This window comes from Thermobia domestica, chromosome 13, assembly GCF_964235325.1.
Source record: "Thermobia domestica chromosome 13, izTheDome1.hap1.1, whole genome shotgun sequence".
Classification (NCBI taxonomy): Eukaryota; Metazoa; Arthropoda; class Insecta; order Zygentoma; family Lepismatidae; genus Thermobia; species Thermobia domestica.
In genome coordinates this window covers 85,972,385-85,994,380 of record NC_137466.1, presented here as the reverse complement: position 1 = coordinate 85,994,380, position 21,996 = coordinate 85,972,385, and the positions used below count along the sequence as shown (strand labels likewise).

The following is a 21,996-nucleotide window of genomic DNA, read 5'->3' as shown; positions in this document are numbered from 1 at the left end:
GAAATATTTATTTTTGAAATATGAATAAACTCTTTTGAGTCGTTTTTGAGAAAATCGCCCAGACAACACTCCACCAAGAATAAACTCCCCCTCGCATTTTTTTAGGACAAACGAGTTATGCCATATTGATAAGTTATTAATGAAATCTTTATTTATGAAATATGAACGAAAACATTTGAGTCCATTTTGAGAAAATCACTGAGAAAAAACTCACCCAATTAGTATAAACTACCCCTTGTAGATTTTTCTCAGATAAATGCCTTATACCACAAAATAGGGTTGCTAATTAAATATTGATTTATAAAAAAAGAAAGAAAACAAGATCGTTAGAGCCAGTTATGAGAAAATATCTTTTTTCTATTTTCATCGTACAGGAAACTACCCTTGTTTTGGGAGTAGGAGGGAAATAAAAAAAACTATAGGAAATACTATGAAAATCTTAAACTAAAATTTGGTGCAGATAAGTTAAACGGTATGGCCTCTAGGCGAGTGCACAGAAAAGTGTAGCGAACGGACGGACGAACAGATAGACATGTATCGAAAAATAACTTTTTCGGTGTTAGGGGCTATAATACGTATAAATTCGTTGAAATCTCAAATTTGATTTTTTTTTCGAACACCATACTTTCTTCTCTCATTTGTCACTTCAAAGTAAAAGGAACTCAGAACTACAGATAAAAGACACCTACTTTTACACATAGACATTATTTATTGATTTAAAACTGTTTTAGTTTGTGTCATTTCACTTCCAATTGAAAGGTTTTACAATGATTAACGGCATACCAATGACGAGACGGAAGTTTTCAGGAAGTAAATGCATTCAGAAGTCTAGATTGCATTACAGCTATCAGCCTGTTTTTATTTCTGCAATTGTTAACAGCTGTAATTTCGTCCAAACGCTGCATGAAATAATTTTTGGTTGACGTCATTGTGTTACTATTTTAGTATTGTTCTCTTCAGACTTGGTTGAAGTTTTGTCTTAACGGTTATACATTTTTTTCTTATTTCATCGTTACACATAAGAATAAAATGTTGTGGTGACTGGATAGATTCGAACCTACGAACATTGAGTTTTTATTCTTCAAACAATTTACCAATGGACCAAGCTTTGTCCTCACGTTAACGTACGGTTACAGGGTTTATTACGATTTAAATAAAATGGCTGGCTGTTAGAGTTTCCTGCCCAAATATTTCGATAAAAAATTTTCATTGCTTCGTACATTGTTTAGATACACATTTTAGGAGAGTGAATTTTGGTGTATATAATAATTTCATGCCAGATAAAAGCTGGATAAGTTTTAATAACATGTTTCATATGTAGTTCTCAATAATAGACTTGTTGTTCGGGATGACGTTCCAAGGTTTAGCATTGACTAGCAGTTTTTGCTATTAATATCCCTTCTAGCAATATTGGCAGTAGACAAAAGTTAGCCCGTGTTAAAGCTTTTTGCTCCTAATTTAGTTATTTTACTTTATTATTTAACGAATATATTGAAAATTGTCAGAGACACGTATGCAGTAATTTATTTCGGGAAGGGTCCGACTTCAATATTAGGATAAATTATAATAAAATTTTAAAAGATAATCCCCAAAATTAGGCTAAATTTACAGAAAAGTTGGGGTTTCAGAGGGGGTCCGGACCCCCTAGACCCACCCATAAATGCGTTCTTGTTTGTCAGTAACATTTCCTCATTTTGAAACCCTCAAAAACTTCGGATAGACTATATAAAGGAAAACGAGTTATTTTCGATGAAATATCACTTCAAGGAGACGCGTCAGTTTTATTGCACAGTGTGGTATCCCACGTTCACAATGGCAAGAGTTTCTTTCCTCTGATTCTCTGTCATTGTGCTCTATCGAAAGGTTAGGTTTGTAACATATTACTAACTAACTAACTAACTAACTCTATGGCTTATGTAACCCGGAGGTTCAGTGCCGCGTTCACAAAAGCTCTCCACTGACTTCTATCCTTAGCTAATTGCATCCAGTTTCTACTTTGTATTCCTATCTCTGCGAGATCCATCTTAATATTATCCTCCCATCTGCGCCTAGGTCTTCCTGATGGTCGTTTTCCTATGGGTCTACCAGTCAAGGCTTTGAAAGCGTTTCTACTTTCTTCCATTCTAGCTACATGACCTGCCCACCTAAGCCTCCTAGACTTGACGACCCTAACAATGTTGGGTAAACCGTATAAACTATGTAGTTCCTCGTTATGGAGCTTCCGCCATTCCCCATTCTCGTTCCTCTTGGGTCCGAATATTCTTCTCAGGATCCTGTTCTCAAATACTTTCAGTCTATGTTCTTCCCTCAGAGTAAGCGACCATGTTTCGCAACCATACAGAACAACAGGCATGATTATCGTTTTATATATTTTAAGCTTCAAATTCCTCGACAGAATTCGCGACGACAAGAGATTTTGAACCGAGTAGTAACACGAATTGTAACATATTACTCCTACGAATAAGCATGACTGGCAGATAGGAATACTGAACACAACTCCAGAGAAATGCATGCTGGAACTTACGTTTATAGCTACGCTTTGGTGATTTGCCCTCAAGGTCAATCGAGTGGTAATTCAGTTCCGTCTCTGTTCTTAAGCCATGTTCGTATTACTTCGAACAGTTTTGATAATGAAAAGCATGCCTCTTAATATAACAGACTTCTCTCACGTAAGAAATCGAAACTCAGTTGGTCAGAGCAACTAGTCTGTACGAATTAGGTTGTTAGTTAGTTAGGAGCCCAGTACGAGTGAGGGTTTTTATTACTATTGTTTTTATCTTTTTTATGTGAGGAAAAATCAAATTGTGACATCGCGATATCAAATGTATTTGGTTAGGTAGCTTTGTCTTAGCTAAACTTTAAACATCAGTAACCGTCGAAATTATTTCACTAACCGATCACTTACTGAACATTTCAAACACGTCAAACCAGTGGCATAACATGAAGGTTAACCTCTCCTCCGCAGTCCTTAGTTATGCGTCCGTACTTTCAAGGGCGGACTAAGGGCCGGGCGACTGCCCGGGGTGCCAGAGAAAGAGGGGCACCAAAACGAGCCTCAAAAAGTAAATTTTACAATGTGCTTTCTACTGACGTTTTTGGTTTATATTCTTGTAAAGTAGTGGCAATTATATGATCTTTTTACATTTCACTATGGAAGAAGAGAGTTTCATAGTACTAAGGGGGCTGTATCGAAAAATTGAGAGATGGCATGTAGAATAAAGAGTGCCGGGAATTAAGTATTGTTTGTTTGTTTGCTTGAGTTTAGCGTTCCACGGTTATGCCTTAATGGGCAAGGGAGATGTGGATACTAATTATAGTGGAATCCGAACCACTTTTATCGTTCAACAGTAATCCACCGGGAATTGGACCCGGTACCACAGAGGGCAGGCGTGCTAGCCACTAGACCAGAGGGGGTGGAGTTGGTATTGTTTATAGCGGGCCATATTCTTTGTGAAGTTTTCCTAGGTAATGGATTTCTTTTTGAAAATGGGTTTAAAACAGGGGCGTGATTTAGGGAGGGCAGGGAGGGGCATTTGCCCCCCCTGAGTTTGAGATGTATATAGATTTTATCATTAGAATAGTAGTAAATCAGTGAAAAACGCGAAATTTTACTTATATCAAGAGGTCTTGCCCCCCCCAAAGCAAAATCTGAAATGACGCTCCTGGTTTAAACTATTAAAAACACTATGATAAAATGTAAAATATAGGCTACTACTAGGGGAAGGGCGCCAAAAAGTCACTTTGCCCGTGTGAAAATTTGGCCTGCTCCGCCCCGGCGTACTTTCTGTATATTTTTTGGCCTTGCAGCTTGTGCGGTCCCCACGCCACATTGTTGCGGGGGCGCTATTTACGCCTACCTTTCGAACGTAATTCAATAACTGTTTAAGAAATTCTACCATCAGCGTGGAAACGGGAATATATTTTTCTAATAATCCCATAGAACTTTCACTCAGAACGCCAGATGCAATTTTTCAGAGTGGGCTCTGGCTCATATTCAGGAATAATAATAATAATAATAATAATAATAATAATAATAATAATAATAATAATAATAATAATAATAATAATAATAATAATAATAATAAATATGAATGTCTTTGGAGAGCCGAAATTATGTGACACGAATCATTATAGATAGAGCTTTAAGATGAGTGGTCATAGGGGAGGAAAAACAGGATTTTTCTCTCTCTGACTCTCTAACGTTAAGATTATGTGCTGAAGGTAAGAATCATCATCATTCTACAATAGGTTGCTTTTACATAGAATATCAATTACTTGAGTTCTCCTCCTTCGGGCAAATTTCCTTATGTAGTAAATTCAAAACAATTTCAATTTAAGACAAATATTTATAGAGAAAATTAAACATTTAATAGGGAAATCTGTTATCAAAATATCCAAACTTTTTTTTTTTTGGTATCGTCATGAGTTTTACACACATGTTACATTTTGATTCTTTCCCAAATAAAAAATAAATAAAATAACCTTAGTGATAAAAATGACAACAGTACTTCCACGGGATTCGAACCGTGTACCTTCGGTATACAAACTCGTTGCTTTATCTAACTGAGCTATTTGCTTTGTTACGTAAGCTGAACCTGTTCTACAGTAAAGACGATTTTTCATTACGATTGGGCTAACAATTCGTCTTTTTCTATAGGTAATTTCCACTATTTGCACTATCTATACGTTAATACTTAGCATAGATTCATATATTTGGAGTTCGCTGATAATGCATATAATAAGACATACTAGAAATATTTCGTTAAAATTTTCGTTTGTAGATCTAATCCACGCTTCTCTCAATGACATAGATGTCGCTGCTTCGTGTTGAACTTCAGAATTCCCTCGCGTTCTTGAAAATTTCCTACTTTGGCAGAGTTGGTAATTCTCGAGATTTCTGTCGATTTAATGTTTTTTGCTTCTAATTTCTTTATTTTAAGCTAATATCTAACACAAATATTAAAAACGGGTTTGTTATTAACCTGTCCTGCTGGGGAAACCTTCCGAAATTTCGAACATATAAAGAAAACGGAGATATTTTCAAAAAACTTCAAAATAAAGAGACGCGTCATTTATTTTGCTCATAGTAGTACAAGCACAAGAAATATGAGTGACTTTTTCTTCAGAGAGACATTAAAGTAACAAGAATTATAATATTTTTGAGAGGTTATGGGCACAGTATTGTGCTTGGTCCAGGGCTTCTATCTGCTCTGCTGTGTATAATCCCGGAATGTCCCGTCGTCCGTTGCGGGCTCAGTCTCGGACATCCCGTGGACGTACTTGTGCTATGTGGTGTCAGAGTAGGTGTGGTGAAGCTGTGGCGTATGGCTTCACGATTTTGTTGTATGGGCAGATCCTCTATTTTATAACATCCTTGGCTTCCATGCTAACAGGCGATTATATCTACTCCTCCTAAGCAGTGTTGCCAACTGTCTTAAAACTTTCCGATCACATCACGCATAGTTAGCGTACATATCACGGACATGGTAAATTAGATCCGAATTCGATTTTCAATGCGAGTTTATGTAAATTAAGATTCTACATAAGATTTAGGTCCACGTCCCATATAGCACCTGCGCTGAAAAGTAAAAGTAAACTTTCAACCAATGACTCAGTTCCTGTTGTCTTTACAAAGGATAGTATCATGTCATTCGTCCTACATGACAGGCAAGTCGCATAGAGATCTGTTAATTACAGTTTAAATTTCCTTTCAGCAGCGAGGCTGTATGAGAAGTATACGTACAACTTAACGTGAGATCCGACCACACGAGCTCCGGAATCAAACCAGGGTTTCCCTCTCGGATAGAAGTGATAGTCTATCGCCGTATGGGACAGGGACTAGAATTAGACTAACAGGGGCTAGTGTTAGCACTTTCCATGGAAACACTTTAACCATCTATGCGCATGCGTATAATTTCATATCATAGATAAAGTTATTGAAAAAGAAATTTATGTTACACTTGCTCTATCATCAGCGACTGATATTCTCCTACCAACATGATCACTATGTTCAAAAATTTACATTACAATACGATAAAATAAACCAACTAAATTTTGCTTTATTAAAATAAGCATCGAGCTTAACTTTGTAACATTCGTGGTCGCTCGGGGTGTTTACAACATTCCAAAATACATTTCATGTTAACCTTTCATACGGACTGTTATTGAACTAACTGGAATAAATACAGCTGTCTCCTTGTACCTCCTGATAGCAAATTTGAAAATTTAATGTTTGTAAAAACAAAATATCTTTAATTTTTAAAACGAGTAGTTCAATGTTCTTTAATTTCCTGGAGAAGTCTTGTGGAAGAGTAACATTGAAAACAACAATTATGACTGTTTCTAAACATTTCAAACATTCGTAATCGAAAAAGAAGCGAATCCAGACGATTCCGTAATTTCTGGAATACCTGCACATTTGGAGGCATTGAAGGAAAAGTTTGAATGTTACTTTCTTGAAGATAAGAAAAATGTAAGCAACAGAAGTGGATTGCAAACCCATTTGTCAGTGGCATTTCAACTTGAATATCAGTCAAGGCTGATGAAAAACTAATCGTCCTATCACAAGATAGCTCACTTCATATGAGTTTCAACCCCAAGAAGCTGGCACTGTTTTGGCTGTCCGTTCAGCAAATCTATCCACAACTTTCTACTGAAGCTTTGAAAGTGCTACTCCAATTTAGTTCTTCCTATTTATTTGAAGCTGGGTCTTCAGCAATCGTGGGGATAAAGACTAAATACAGAAACCGACTGCAAGTGTCCAATTCCTTGCGACTGAAAGTAACTCGTATCAGTGTGGATATCAATGCAGTTATTAATAAATATCGAAAACAAGTACATGCATCCCATGCGCCTCATGATGAACTGCAGTACAAATATTTTGCTATACCTTAACTATTTTATATATCATGTATATTTTTCCTATTTTTTTAGTCTAGGAAATAATAAGTTATAGATATGATTTACAAAATTTAATTGCTTTGAAATACAGTACCATTACGTAGAATGTGAATGTGTATTTGAATAAAAGTAGGTGGGCCACAGAATACTTTTTTTTTTATCATTTAATGTAGGTCGCAGTAACAACAAGTTTGAGAACCACTGTGCTAAATGTTTATTTTTGCGTATTTTTGCTCAAGCAGATAAGTTAAAACTAAACCTTCATTGCTCACACCAATGTTACTGATGAATATGGAATGTGGATCTCGATTTTTCCATAATTATACAACTCGAATTCTCATTCATACGCCACTGCTACTGATGAATATGGAATGTGGATCTCAATATTTTCCAAATTATACAGTTTAAGATAGATACTATGTAAAAAGTTATAGCGATAAAGCACAATACGGAGTAATAGTTTTTAGAGTTTTGCAACGGTGAACATTTTACTTCCACATTTTATATGAAATAATGATGTTCATATCACAAATAAATAAGCCTTACGTGCAAAAGAAATACGCCTTGCGCGTAAGCAAATGGTAAACAGACGTCAAAATATGATTGGTCTTCGTCATGAGAATCCCATGTTTTAAGGGCGTTTGAGAAAAATCAATAAGAAATATACTGTTTGTAACAAACACACTACGTTACATGCACTGTGCGTGTTGATACTTTATTAGGATATAAATTACATCTAGTAGTGTGATTTTTAATGATAGACAGTGATATATAATTGAATTAGAAACTATACTGTGAAACTCCTCAGTGTGAACGTGTCTACAACACAAAGATGGCGACTACCGGCACAGCCGGAGGGATAAAATCGTCGCTATCAAATGCTTCTGGATGGAAGAGCCTAATAACGTTTACAGTGTTGGCGTTAGCATGGATTGCAGGATTCTCTTCCAGATTGTTCGCAGTAATTAGATTCGAAAGTATCATTCACGAATTTGATCCGTGGTAAGTGCATGTATAGAAATCGTGATCGTGATATGAATACTTATTACTTGTGCTGATGCTTATGTGTACAAAGTAATAATGTCTTTCGTAACCTTTGTATATTTCATTTTGACAAATGCTTTCTTTTAAAAATATAATAAATAGTGCAGTTAATCATCAGTTGACTACACCTCAAAGTATATTCCTGACATATGCACGCATATCAATCTCTTCGTTACGTTGACAACAACGCATACAGACCTTTAAAGCTGTCGATATTTCTTTTATGATAGAAAGGGTATATTGTAGCCAATTCTTTCAGAAGGATTATTCATTTTCGGGACGATTCAGTTGAAAATGGTTGCGTTACAATGATTTGTTGTTGTAATGCATGGAAACAGCCTAATCCTTGTACACTGAAATGTAAACAACTAGTTCCTTATAAATATGTTCCTTTAAATGAATTATTATTCTATATTGTTGACCTGTGTTTGAGCGAGAATATTTGTTTACATTGTTAAACATTCGCATTTGTACACCGTAAGCAATTAATCATGCTTCTAATTGTTCTGAAAAAAAAAATAGTACATTGGATTTTTTTTTACATAAGTGCAAGGGCGATTTCTGTTAGTGATTATGTTGAACACGATAGGCATAGATAGTTGGTTCTGTGGAATGAAGTTGAGCCTCCTTTTCAGCACCTACGCTACATTAAATTATCTAATCTTCAGTTTATTAGGGAATCCAAATTACCGTAACGCGTTAAAATTTCAACATTCTCTCACAGGTGCGCGCGCTAGTTATTAGACCAGCAGGAAGGATGTATGTTTCTGTAAAGCAATACTGTGCACCTTAGAATTTAGCGCGTATTCCTTCTGAAGAGTGTCTTTTCAAGAGTTATTACTCAGAACAAAGAAGGGAATATGGACTTGCTGTCATATGGTTACTTGCTGGTCGAATATAGCTATCGTACAAACACTCAGAAATTCGAATTAATCAATCAAAATATTAAGTTTGATTTTTGAAATGGCATAGAAACTACAGTGCAAATAACAAACCACCTGTTGCTAGGTGGTCACTAAAAAGTACGAGTGTTTTCTAACCGACTCAGGGCAGGACGAAGCTCGTGAATCTGTAGGGAGTGGGCGCGTCAGCGCTAGTGGCTACACGCGTAAGCGAGAATAGTGAAAAGAAGTGGGTTTTGGCAATGATGCGAGTTTTAATAGCACTTACAGTATCATACTAGTAACGCCCCTCTTGAACAACAAAAATTTCAACTTCTGTACAGTATGCAGAAATACACCGCTGATGGAAAATAGCATATAATAGAGTAACCTTTCATATGCGCTCATTTACTTTCTCCGTCGTAAAGCATTTGTAATGGTTTTACACTAGTAATCCTACGCGTCCAAACCTAAAATATATACCTGTATTACGTTGTATTTAATTCTGTCGCCTGCTGAAATTTGTTCTTTATAAATGTCTTTTCATGCAAAGTACCGGTATTGAATTTAACCGTGGATCTTCCAAAATATGGTGCGCCAAAACTGCACCATCACCAAATTGCCATTGATTTGTTCTTTGTGCTCATTTTGTCACGTTAGTGTAACAAACTGAATCAATCAATAGTGGTCAGATGGAAATAAGGAATTAACACTTGTAGAAGGGCAGTGTGACTCAGTGGTAGATTGCTTACTTCTGATGCCGCCGATCTCTCCTAGATATGTGAGTTTGTGGTGAACAATATCGTGTCCGTGGGCTCTCTCGGGGTTCTACAATCTCATTCCATCAGTTCTTTCATATAGCCACCATTCACTTTTATTCGTCATCCGTAAAGATGCAGAAAGCCGGATTGTTTATGATTTCATTTTTTTTTTTTTCTCTCCATCAAAAGTCGACTTTTTGGGAAATAAACGTAAATTTTCGTTTTTGGCTTTTCGTTATTTTCTCCTTCAGCTACCACTTTTGCTTCCCTGTAGTAGATTCTACAGTTAAGAAAGTGTGTTTACAACGCTGAATACTTGGGTGTCATATGTTCAATCCAGAGCTGGCTATCGTGATTGATTCTCAAACTGGCATTGTATTGTTGTCAGCATATGTAAGTTTTGCAATCCACTATATCACAAGTATGTTGGTTGCCTAACCATAATGCCTAATACCTGAAACTTATACATTTTACTGGTTGCCTATAAACTAAGAAACAGTACTATGTCTAAGAAACAGGCACAAAATCATTTTGTTTTGTTTTGATAAGAAATTTCGCGTACATCTCATTATCTGTTCGGGGAACACTTCATTGGAGCTTCAAGATATTTTCCTGGAACTTAATATGAGTTCAGTTTATAAAATTAAAGCGATAAACGTTATTTAGTGTAGGCTTGTGATATTAGTTTTAACACGGTATTAAAATTTCATTATTCGCAGAATTCCTACTGTAGTGTCAAAATGTTTGAAAAATAAAGAAATAAATACACTTTTGGGTAACTTCCTTAACTTTCTCATCTTTGACGGTCTCAATAAATGTTAATGACGTTTTACTTTATTCGTAAATAATGATTATGATTAAGTTTTAGATTATCCATAAATTTTAGGCGATAATTTCGTTTAACTAAATTAACTGCATTTTCAGAACAGTTATTGCTAACACTTCTTTATAGAGTTTAACATCTTACGATAATGCACCGAGGCTAGGAATATTTTTTTTTTTTTAATACAGTAAGTATCTTTTCCGTGTTGTAATGAGAAAAGAGATAATGTACTGCTATTTCTTCATTTTTTTTAATCAATAGTAAAGAACTGGTTTTCTTTTTCCGGAAAAACCGTTTTTCCGATCCATTTTATTTCTAATCATCCGTCTTCTTTAGCCTTCAGGGCATTTCGTGTGACGTAAAACGGAAAGATTTTTAGTTACTTCTAATAAGGGGTATTAGTTTCTTCCCCAAATCACCTTGCAGAGACTCTGGCTCAACTACCGACTCCGAAGCCATCGATGGAAGAGTAGACTTGCATTCCTCTGTGAAGATTCATTTAGAAGGACTTCAGTGTACGTATGTGATAAGAGCTATTGTACAAAAGACGCTAACTCCGTAGCGAACAGGCACGTCAACGACGGTGGGTATATACATAAACGAGGATAGCGCAAAACATAGTTTGGGGTAAACACCTTTATGCCTGAATTTGGGGGATATACTGAATGTCATCCCTAATATGTTTCGTGAGGTATTAATTAGGTTTCAGAGAGAGAGAGGAACACCGAAGATTAGAATAAAAATATATGAAAACATGAAAGAACAAGCGGACGTGAGCCGAACTCAAAAGCTCTCGGTGTACAAAACCGTGCAACACAATTTCTGTTGTCGAATCAGGCCTGTCTCTGGTCGAGCTGATCTACCAAACATAGTATAGTAGGCAAGTGACAACCAAATTTGGTTCAAATCCGGCCAGTAGTTACCGAGAAATAAAGTACCACTTACACACACATACACATACCTGGAATGAAACTATAAGCTCCCGTATGTATACACCAAGAGCTAAGAAACTAATTCCAACTTACAAAATAAGCTATTAATGAGAGGGTAATAACACTCCATGACGTAATTAATGCTATTTTTCCTTTGGGCAAAAGAAATACAAATAATAAGAAACTTGGAGATTAACACTCTCGCTCGTCCAAATTTTTATAGATTGCCCAGAAAATTATACGTCGAAAATTAAAAGGTTGCTGACAGAATTTAGGCCTATATATTCTGATTAGTTTCCTCTATAATTTAATAGTTTCTTGAATCACCGTTATATATATATATATATAACCTTGTAGGAAACAATTCCCTCCTCTGACGTGTTTCAAAAGCCCGCCAACAACATATTACAGTATTAATAAATATTATTACTTTTTACTGTTATTTTTCTCAACCGTTGTTTTAACGAAATCAATTACTAAACCTTGGATTAGTTTCTTAGCTTACATGTAGTTACTCTTTTAATTTCTTGTTTTATTTTCCTTTAGTGGAAATTATGTAACTTTGGAAGCAGTCTCCACATTGAGTAATGTGATGAAATCCGTGTAAAACCTATATCAGATTTATTTCCGCAAACTTCTGTTTTGTTTTCTTCAACCGTGGTCTTTGTCTTTAAAATTATCTCCCACAGTGTACCGCAGTTTAGAATCAACCAGGGTACGATATTGAATCACCAAACCAACTTCGCTGATTTTACTACTTCCAGAAAGCCGTAAATCTAAAGTTTTCTGAAAGGATTCGTGGTGAGGATGGAAGTAATCTTTTGCCGAAACGTTTACGGTAGAAGTGTGTTATGAAGTTTTTGTTAAGTACTGCTAGATATGCAATTACTTATATTTGTTAATACAACTTGTAGGAAACGCTTTTTTTTATGCTGAATACAGAGAAACTCTTTAAACAAAGTTTAGCTGCTTCATTCCGACTTCGGCAAAATATACTGTGCATTATTTGATTGTGTTGGTGCATAAATTCAAGTGTTGATATATATATATTTATGAAATATGGTATATTAATATATTTGCTTTCTTTGGTAGGTTTAATTATAGATCCACGGCGTATATGGTAAAACATGGTTTCTATAATTTCCTAAATTGGTTTGACGAAAGAGCATGGTACCCCTTAGGAAGAATTGTTGGTGGCACGGTATATCCTGGCCTGATGATAACTTCTGGCAGTATACACTATCTTCTTCATGTTCTTAGCATTCCAGTGCATATTCGTGATATCTGTGTCTTTCTTGCTCCTACTTTTAGGTAAGTTTAATTTTCAGTGTACTGTGATGTGTGTAGCGTGATGGAATGAGTTTTGGTATTAGTTTTATTTATTTATTTTTGTGTTTCACAGTTAGAAATGCGGTAATGGCCTGCCAACTAAAATACAATTATTACGAACATGTGGGATTCTTCCTTATGAAGGAATATTTCGTAATACATCTCCATAATTTGCTAGAACTCGTTGCTTTCAGATAGTTACAAAGCAGTATACGTATTATTTAGAAGAAACAATGAACAACAGTTAGTGAACGTACAGTAATTTGTAGCAATGCAGTATTAGTACATGTAGGGAAAAAGATACCATTTAATATGACAATTAATAGTGAAAGTATTGTTGATTATTTGTTGTAGTCAGAAGAAATATAAGTTTTGACAGTACTGTCTCTTTACATACAAGGTGTGTTCAAACAGAATCGAAGTTTTTGTTGACAAAAATACAATTATTGATTTGGAAATTCGAAACACTAATCCCCTTCAAAATAGTCCTTGGTAATGCACACACTTCTCCCAGCGCTTCCGCCGTTGTTGGAAACACTTCTGGAACAATGAGCAACCGTGCCGTTACATTCCGCATAGTTTCTTTTCTTGACTGAAATCAGGTCCCTTTTAGTGGCATTTTTAGCTTGGGAAATTACCAAATGCCATCTGGAGACATGTCGGGTGAGTAGAGGGCATGACGACACACAGGAACGTTGTGTGTGTGGCGATGAAAGCCTGAATCAAATTTCGCAGACACCCTCCTGCCCAAATTCTCGTTCAAAATTAAATGTACCTATCCGATTGAATGGTTCCCGCCAAGCTTTTGGCAAAATTTGATGTAATATCGCTGCTTATTTTATTTATTTATTTTGCCATCATTTTACAAAAAAAAAAAAATAAATAAAATAAAATAAAATAAAATAAAAAAAATAAATAAAAAATAAAAAATGCTTACTACACGTCTTTACTCGTTGACCACCTGCCAGCATCTGACGCTTCTGCAGGCAGGGAAAAAAAATAACGACTGCGCATGAGTGTTCCTCTACATGTACACTGAAGAAAGTGTCCCGCGCTTCATTGGTTTACATGGGAAAATATAAGGTTCGTACATCTTCTTCCCGAAACCCAGAGAGCACATTTCCAAATGTACATCTTTCGTAGTAGCACCAACCATCTTTTTCGAATTGTTAGCAAAATATACGATACCCAATGGTTGCTTCTATACTGTGTTCCGAAAATGGATGTTAGAAGAGAAGTGCAAGTTCCGGTGAAAACGGATTAAGAACACCCAATAGGAATTCACAGATGTGGCCTAAAGTTGGCAACATCCCACAAGCGTCGAGGGAAGTCCTCAGTAAATCGGATGAACAGACTTGATTAAACAAGGTGTGATGATAGGTGGTTGTAATTCGAACATGCCACTCATGAGACAAATCGAACATGAGATACAGAATGTTCAAAAACGTAAATTATATATATGAGGAGCTTATTTTTAAAAGGGAACATTTTCATCTTTAGTTTTTTCGGGAAATTGACTTTTAACGGTTTCTCAATCTTTGGATTGAAATATTCCACAGTTGCTAATTTTACAGTAGAAGTGAGTAAACGAAGTGAGTATATTCCTTTTCTGTAGATTCGACTAACTTTACATCATGGTTTCTACGGAAAAATCTTCCCGTTTGCATAAATCCTGTTGCATAATCCGACAGGGTTCATTCCGTATGCCCTCCTCCTTCCTCCATATTTTCACCGTGATGTTAGGGCATATCTATATGAAGAGCTACTCAAGCGTTGGATTTATCGTTGTGAAGCAACCGACGAAGGTTTGCTAAAATCGCCTCCTAGTTCCCCAGATATCACACCTTGTGATTTTTTGTGGTGTTCTGTAGACCTTGTAACTTTTAAACTAATATACAAAAAATGCTGAAATTTTGTATCATGTAAATATCCGCAGAGGGACATTGTTTGGCATACTTTGTGTTACCACCAGGTTAATAGCGTTGCCAACCCAACATAAAGCTATACTTTTTAAATGGCACTACGTGAGGTTATTACGTGTTTCAGATTTACAGTATGTCCGTAAAGTTGCGCAACCCAAAGTTTGATTATGTATATCTTTTGAACCAAGAACGATAAAGACCTGAGACTTGAAACAAATGTAAGCGTGTTCTATGTAAATAGTTTCGAGATCATAACCGATGTTAGAATTTGTAACGTTTTCGTGTAGTAACGAAAAAAGATGTCGAAAGTGTAAAATGAAAAATGTAGAAAATAAAGAAAATCAATATTGAGTTGCAGAAAACTGATTTCCTGCGGGTGAATCTCTGTGTATATGTGCAGTATGCATCAACATTTATCCATTGGTGCGAGAATGTGACAAAGTTGATGCCATGTAAACAATTCTTAGAAAAAAGTCAAATTTTAAATCCCTTGTAATTTTATTTCTGGTTGTTCGAAATACGTCATATGATGATCGTAGTATTCGACATTAAGGTACTTTGTATGTGCGTTAAGCTGTCCGTGTCATTTGCGTAATTACTGTTGTAGAATTTTCTACAATTTGCTTATTTCTCGATTTTTGCTATATTGCAATGTCTCCAGTTTACAGTACTGCATAATAAGTTTGGAATTGTAAGTTTTCGTGTAACATATAGATTTGACATGTATAATAACCTGACGTAATGCCATTTAAATTAAAAAAAAAAAATGTAACTTTGGTGGTATTAAAGAGTATGGCAATGTCCCTCTGTCGATATTTGCATGGTGCGAAATTTCAATGTTTTATATCAGTTTAAGTTACAAAGGCGTATCAAGATAAATGGTCTACCCTGTATGTCCTTCTTCTTCCACGTGATGTAGTGGAACTCGAAAGGAAAATTGAACAGGTAACAGTGACAGTCTCAGAAGGCATGTTGGGCTGTGATAATTGCGTTGACATTTGTCGAGTCACACATAGCTCCCACATAAAGTGTTTGTAAAGTGAGTGCTGTTGGAAAAAAAAACTTAAAAGTTTTCTCTTAAAGTGGTGTACTTTGTAATGCTGCTTTTTGGTTACAGTATTTTTTAAAAAGTGTTCCAAGACTTTTGTTATGCACTGTATAAACAGGAAAAATATTTGCTTTGTGGCAGTCTTAAGAAGTAAAAGCACTATAAAAGGAATTTAGCCAATTTTCTATCTGTTTAGTTAGAAGTACTAGTTGTAAAGTCAGTAATTTACCCTTTTGTGAGCTGGATGTAAATATTGACTGCATTTAAACTTATATCCATCCCTTTTGTTTAGAATAAAATGTCCCCAGTAGGGGAGAGAATTTACTTTTTAGAATTCATTTATGTTAGTTTGGCCGTTTGCATAGTTTTTCCTCCAATAATTTCATTTTAAGAGGATTAACTGTATGTTGTGTCATATCAAACAAAAAAATATGTCTTTGTTCCTTTACTTTCAACTTTTTTTTTCTTCTTTTATATTCTGTACAGCAATATTTAGAGTGTTATAAGTTCTTACCCTAATTGTATGTAGCCTTAAGTAGATCATATGCTGTTCAGTGAAATATGTGAGAAGAATGCTATGTTTTATGCATATCTAGTGGATACTTACAATTTTTATTAAAGTAGCTGTTGAAATGTACTATTGTCATTGAGTCAGACATAATGTCTACCCATAAAAACCATGCTCATACATTTTTGTGGAACTAGCTAACTACTAATCATGAGAAACCATCCACTTCTGTCTTCTCACACTACTTGATATTACCTGATACTACTGATGGCATATTAACTCTGTTTTCGTAAGTAAGTAATGACTATTTTAAATATTTCTTGTTAGATAAATGTAGTAGAGTTTAATTTGGCGCCCATGGTCAGATGTCCAAATAATGTAAATAATAAATTAATGTCTTAATAATTTGGAACCCTGTGTGCTTTTGTGTGCTGTGGGATACACGTTGTGGATTAGTGTTGAAAATTTTTGTTTTATGTTTTGGGAGAAAAGGTAAGAAAATTTGTGAAAAAGGAAAGGAAAAAAAAAATACTAGGATGTATTAAGATGGTGCATATTTAATATTAACATGGTTTATACTCACGTAAGCTCCCACGATGCTTCGTCAGTACATTCTTTGTTAATATTAAAGAAAAAGGAAATCGTATAAAAGAATCTATTAGTAAATAATTTTCCTTATTTTGCAAAAGTAATACACACGCTTTGATAACTGGAGGTTTGAATCTTTCAATATTCTCTTTCTCGACGCAGTTACTTTGCTTGATCTAAACTAGTAATTTTAGTAGGCAATGCTCTGTGTTTCCTGAGCATGAGTTTTTTATGAACATCGTTGACCGAGAGGTTTTTTTTTTTTTTTTTTTTTTTTTTTTTGTTTACATATTCCACCAATTCTTTCATGATCATTCGCTTTCATTAATCCGTCTCTCTCGTAGCCTGAAGGGCATAAGCGTGGACGTTAGAGATTTATTTTTGTTTTTTTTTTCCTGGATGCTTTGGGATATCATAGTTCGTCTATCTCATTTTCACTAAACCGGTTGGTTTGAGTTTACCGTCCCTTTTCAACACTGAACTTATATGAGACGTGAATCTACAGCGTAACGTGAGATCTGAACCACATAAGCCACCACTGGGAATCGAACCTACGCTAATCATATAGCTACGAGGGAGCTCTTCAGTAAACCAGGTAAACAGAGTAATCATATCGAGACCGTGACAGAATGATAAGTCAAACAAGAACAGACTACTCGAACACTTCTTTATACCTTTCTCTTTCCGTGAATCCTTTTGTTCTCTACCACTGTTCCGAGCCTAAAAGATGTTCCGACGTTATATATCGGTCAGTTGAAAATGGCTGATCTAAACATTTTTGATACCTTTCATATTTAGAGAGCTTTTCCTGTGCCATAATTCAAAATCGTCGTTATCAGCATGAAACTCGTGGGAGTAGAAGTAAAAATTGTTTTTGAACAAAGGCATATGAGAGAGAAAAGTTTGCCCAAATGAGCTTTGTTGAGTTGCGATGCACGCCAGTGTCACATACAGGTATATAAATCCACATTAGCAGAAGTTGATTTGCGGTAAATGTTCTCAGCACTTTATGTAATTTATTTTATTTATTTATTCTTTTGAACTTGTTTAACAGTCAGATATGCCATAGAGTGGCAACTCTGTTATGATTAGCACCAGAGTATTGATCTCTGAGAGGATAGCACACTCGCTCTGTTATTTCAATATTTTCACGCTATTGTAACGAAATTCTCTTTCTGCTTAATGTTTTTCTTTCCTATTGGTTTAAATTCGCTTTTGAAACAGTACGTGATTATAATTTGTTTCAGTTCGGGCATAACTACATTGTATCAGTACACAAGAAGTCCTATTGCTACATACATGTACTATAGGAAATTAAACCAATTATACATGCCCAAAGGGAAAGACATTCTGTCATTTGTAAGCCATTGGTTTTGCACATTTTTGCATCATGTTTATGCCAACATAATAGTGGCATGCTTTTCTATTCACAGTGGGCTGACAGCTATCTCAACATACTTCCTTACTAAAGAATTATGGTCACCTGGAGCAGGATTGTTTGCTGCATGTTTTATTGCAATTGTACCAGGGTATATAAGTCGGTCTGTTGCTGGCAGCTATGACAATGAAGGAATAGCCATATTTGCACTGCAAATTACATACTTTTTATGGGTAAGATTCATTTGGTTTGTGTTTTGCCTGGTTTTAATTGTGCTGCATGTTGTTTTCAGTGTGACTAATATTTCTTGTTGTGTATATTTGTCTGCATTGGTATTTCATTACAATATATGCTACTAACATTAGAAACTAAAAGTATTATACAGTAGATGATCTTTCTTTTCAGGAAGATTATATATAATCTAAAGATGGCACGTCTTTTATTTATTTTTTTCCTCTATCTCTTTAGTATTTTGCAAAAGATTGAGTAATGCTTATAAAATACAATGGGAAACTTTTATGGAAAACAGAGAAGTTCTGTCCAATGATGTTTTTAAAATAACATCTTCATTAAGCTGAAGGAACAGTACTTAATTTTTCTCGTTTTTTGTTAAGTAAAATTTTGAAGAAGGGCAATATATATATGAACTGATTGGTGGTTAGTGTCCCTTTCAGCAGCGGGGCTAAATGAGACGTGGACCTACAACATAAGGTGGGATCCGAACCACATAACTCTTTCTAGATATAGAAACCAAGTCTCCTGGGCCAAAGACACGTATCCTGATCATGTAGTCTCGAGATATACGAATAGGAAAATTATTAATACTTCCTGGCTAAACAGAACTTATGTTATTGATTACATATAGATACACCTTTAATACTGGTTTATTTGTTAAAGGCTAGCATCCCTTTTCAGTATCAGGGCTGTATTTCGAAAGCAAGGTACCTACATTTTATGGTGAAATCTGAGCCGCCGTAAGGAGTTCAAATTTCCCCACCGGGAATCGAATGCACGCGCTAACTACTACTTACTACGAAGATTGGTCTGTTTCTATAAAGCAACATTATTCATTTAGTACATCCGTGACCAAATGGTTAACGCGCCTGCTTTCTAAGCGCGTGGACTCTGGTTCGATACCCAATGAAGTGCTGAGCCTTGGACACAACCCGAGTAGTGGTTCATACCCATTTTTAAGCATGACCTCGGTGCTAGAAAGACACATGGAACTTCAATCAGTCGTTTATTGCTTTAGACCGGGTGTATATTTTACGATATTACATAGTCCATAAATTATATACATTTCGTTCTTTTCAGGTTAAGGCTGTTAAAACAGGATCAATCTTCTGGGCATGTATGGTGGCACTTTCCTACTTCTACATGGTAAGTTAAAGACATTACACGTAATGATTTTTGTTCTGTTTGTCAGTTTTTCATATATCCTGTGTCGATATATCCACTGATTCATTCACTACGAGGTTGCCGAGGTACTAAGGGTAAAAGTTGAATTCTCATATAAGTATTGTCCTTGAACTGTAGGTTGTAGATAAGATTGGAATTTGGGAAATGTAATCCTTAAGGGGAGTTTGAGTTATTATTTTCTGCTCTTCAGATCTCAGAAACTGTTAGACATAGAACCTTGAACTTCTGTTCAGGTATTACAAAATGCGACCCTTGATACAGAAAATAGGAGCATCATTTTCTTTTAACATGTCACCAGATCGCCGGAACTCAAGTTTTTGAGTATATGGTCTCCTTGAACCCTAGCCTGAATATAAAACGAAGTTTTATGAAACACAACCCATGCTGGTTGGAGGGGAAGTCTTTGGTCCTTTCTTGACGTTCATCAGCGTTCCGAAATTGCTGGATGTAGGAACTTGAAATTTTGTTGATATATTTTCCATGTACAATAAGAGTAGGGTTGCAGTTTTACGTAACGCTACCCTAAGGAGTGGAAGGGAGATGGGAGTTGAAAATATTTTCCGTCATTCAGCAGATCTCCGAAACGGTTGGGTATAGAAAGTTGAAATTTTTGCGCAAATTCAATGCTACTCTAAGGGTTGAATATATATTTTTCCGTTCATCAAATCTGAAACTAACACTTTTCATGAAATGCAATTCCTGGAAAATGAGAAAGAGCTTGGAACTTTCTTCGCCGTTTACAAGATCGATTTTGAAGAAAATTTTTCCCTAAGGATGCGAGGAGAAGTTAAAGGACATCGGCATTCAAACAATTGTCTCCGAAAGTGTTCGGCATAGAAACATGAAATTTTGTACAAATGTTGTCAATCAGTCCTAAATTATGGATAAGACAATCGAATAATAATAATAACTACTCGTAAAGGATATGAAGGGGATGGATGTAGGCTTAAAGAAGTTTTTGGCATTTAAGAGGTTTCCGAAATTGTTCAGAGTAGGGACTTTAAATTTTGTACAAATGTTCTACGTGTATCCTAAGCTGAGGATAAGACGGGGCTTTACTAAGTGTGATTCCTGGAGGGAAAATCGGGATATGTTTGGAAAAAAAAAATCTTACATTAACTGCCACTCTTTACCTGCTGTACTTATTCGTAATTCAATTACAGTAATCAATTTCATGTTTATCAGTGCTTTTCTTATTTCTTACTTCTTTCACTATTTTATTTTCTTTTTATTTGTGATTAGCTATCAGTTTTATTTAATTTTCAAAATTAACTTTATTATTTGAATGTTGTAAGCTTATTCTAAGGTGTAAGTCATTCAACATTAAAATGGAATAAATTAAATTATTGTGTTCTATGATTCGAGTTGGTGAAGTATTTAGTTCAGAAACAAATAGTTGAGAGAAACCTAAATATGCGTTTTCCATGCAGTTTTTGAAAATTCAAACTTTGTTCATAGTCAGACCAAAGTTGAATTTTTTACTGTAATTTTCTCGTACATAGCTGTATATTAGAAAGAAAGAACAAAGAACTAAAAACTTTATTCCATCTATCCAGAGATATCGTACTTCAAACTGTAATAATTACTACATTTCAAATGTTAAAGATCATAAAAAATGTAGGAAGCACTTATCAATGTTGCTATAGTGAATATAGTTATAATTAAAAGAAAGAATAAAATCAACTTTGATATTCGCCCTGTAGTTATAAATTTGAGCCCCCAAAAGTGAAATTTGTTAAAATTCGATACTGAACTTAGGGACTAATTTTCATATATTAGGGTTCAATTAAGGCTTTTCATACTAAGAGACGAAATTAAAGAAGACAAAGTGGTACAGAAAAAAACTATTTGTTGCAATCTTTCTGAATAACTCAGTCCTAAGATATACAAGTTTACGCTAATTGGCACGCTCTGCTCAAGATGGCCACCACTCAGAAACGGCTTGAAATTACAATTTTTAAAAACCAGTTTTGTTCTGCCAGTATATATGGTAATAGTATATAAAGAAAATTAAAAGTGGTTCAGGTAACCCTTATTTGATCACGTCATATGGTCAGTGAATGAAGTTACCGTTTGAAATAGGGACTGGCCATTTATATATTAGCGTAAAAGATAATAATTTCATTCATTTATGTTGTGGGTCCAGGTAAATGGCAATGTTGCATTTTTATTTAACATTGGGCGCATAAAGAGTGTACAGCCCAAACGGCTCGTCCGATTAATAAAGATTCTTCACTTCAGATTGAAAACATCATATTTGGAGATGGTTTTTCCTCTTACATTTTGTTGTAACTCTGATGATAATAATAGTTATTATGTTAGGGGACTTTTGAGACAGCTCTGCAAATTCAAATTACGTACACAAAAAGGCCAAATTATTCATATCGTTATTCGTTAAACGAGGGACTCCTGAAAACTTCGTAGTCCAACCCAGGAGTGCACGTGGAATTACGAAATTTTAGT

General features: G+C 35.3%; 1 protein-coding gene across 1 annotated transcript in view; it reads left to right on the top strand.

The window, feature by feature from the left end:
- Positions 1 to 7,522: 7,522 nt before the first annotated feature.
- The window catches only part of Stt3B (catalytic subunit 3B of the oligosaccharyltransferase complex), a 66,002-nt gene continuing 51,528 nt past the window's right edge, over positions 7,523 to 21,996 (top strand). Inside the window, exons 1-4 of the mRNA XM_081736012.1 lie at positions 7,523 to 7,902; positions 12,434 to 12,652; positions 18,170 to 18,347; positions 19,429 to 19,494. Coding sequence (XP_081592138.1) covers positions 7,733 to 7,902; positions 12,434 to 12,652; positions 18,170 to 18,347; positions 19,429 to 19,494 — 633 coding nt within the window. The 5' untranslated portion in view covers positions 7,523 to 7,732. The remainder of the gene's footprint in view (positions 7,903 to 12,433; positions 12,653 to 18,169; positions 18,348 to 19,428; positions 19,495 to 21,996) is intronic.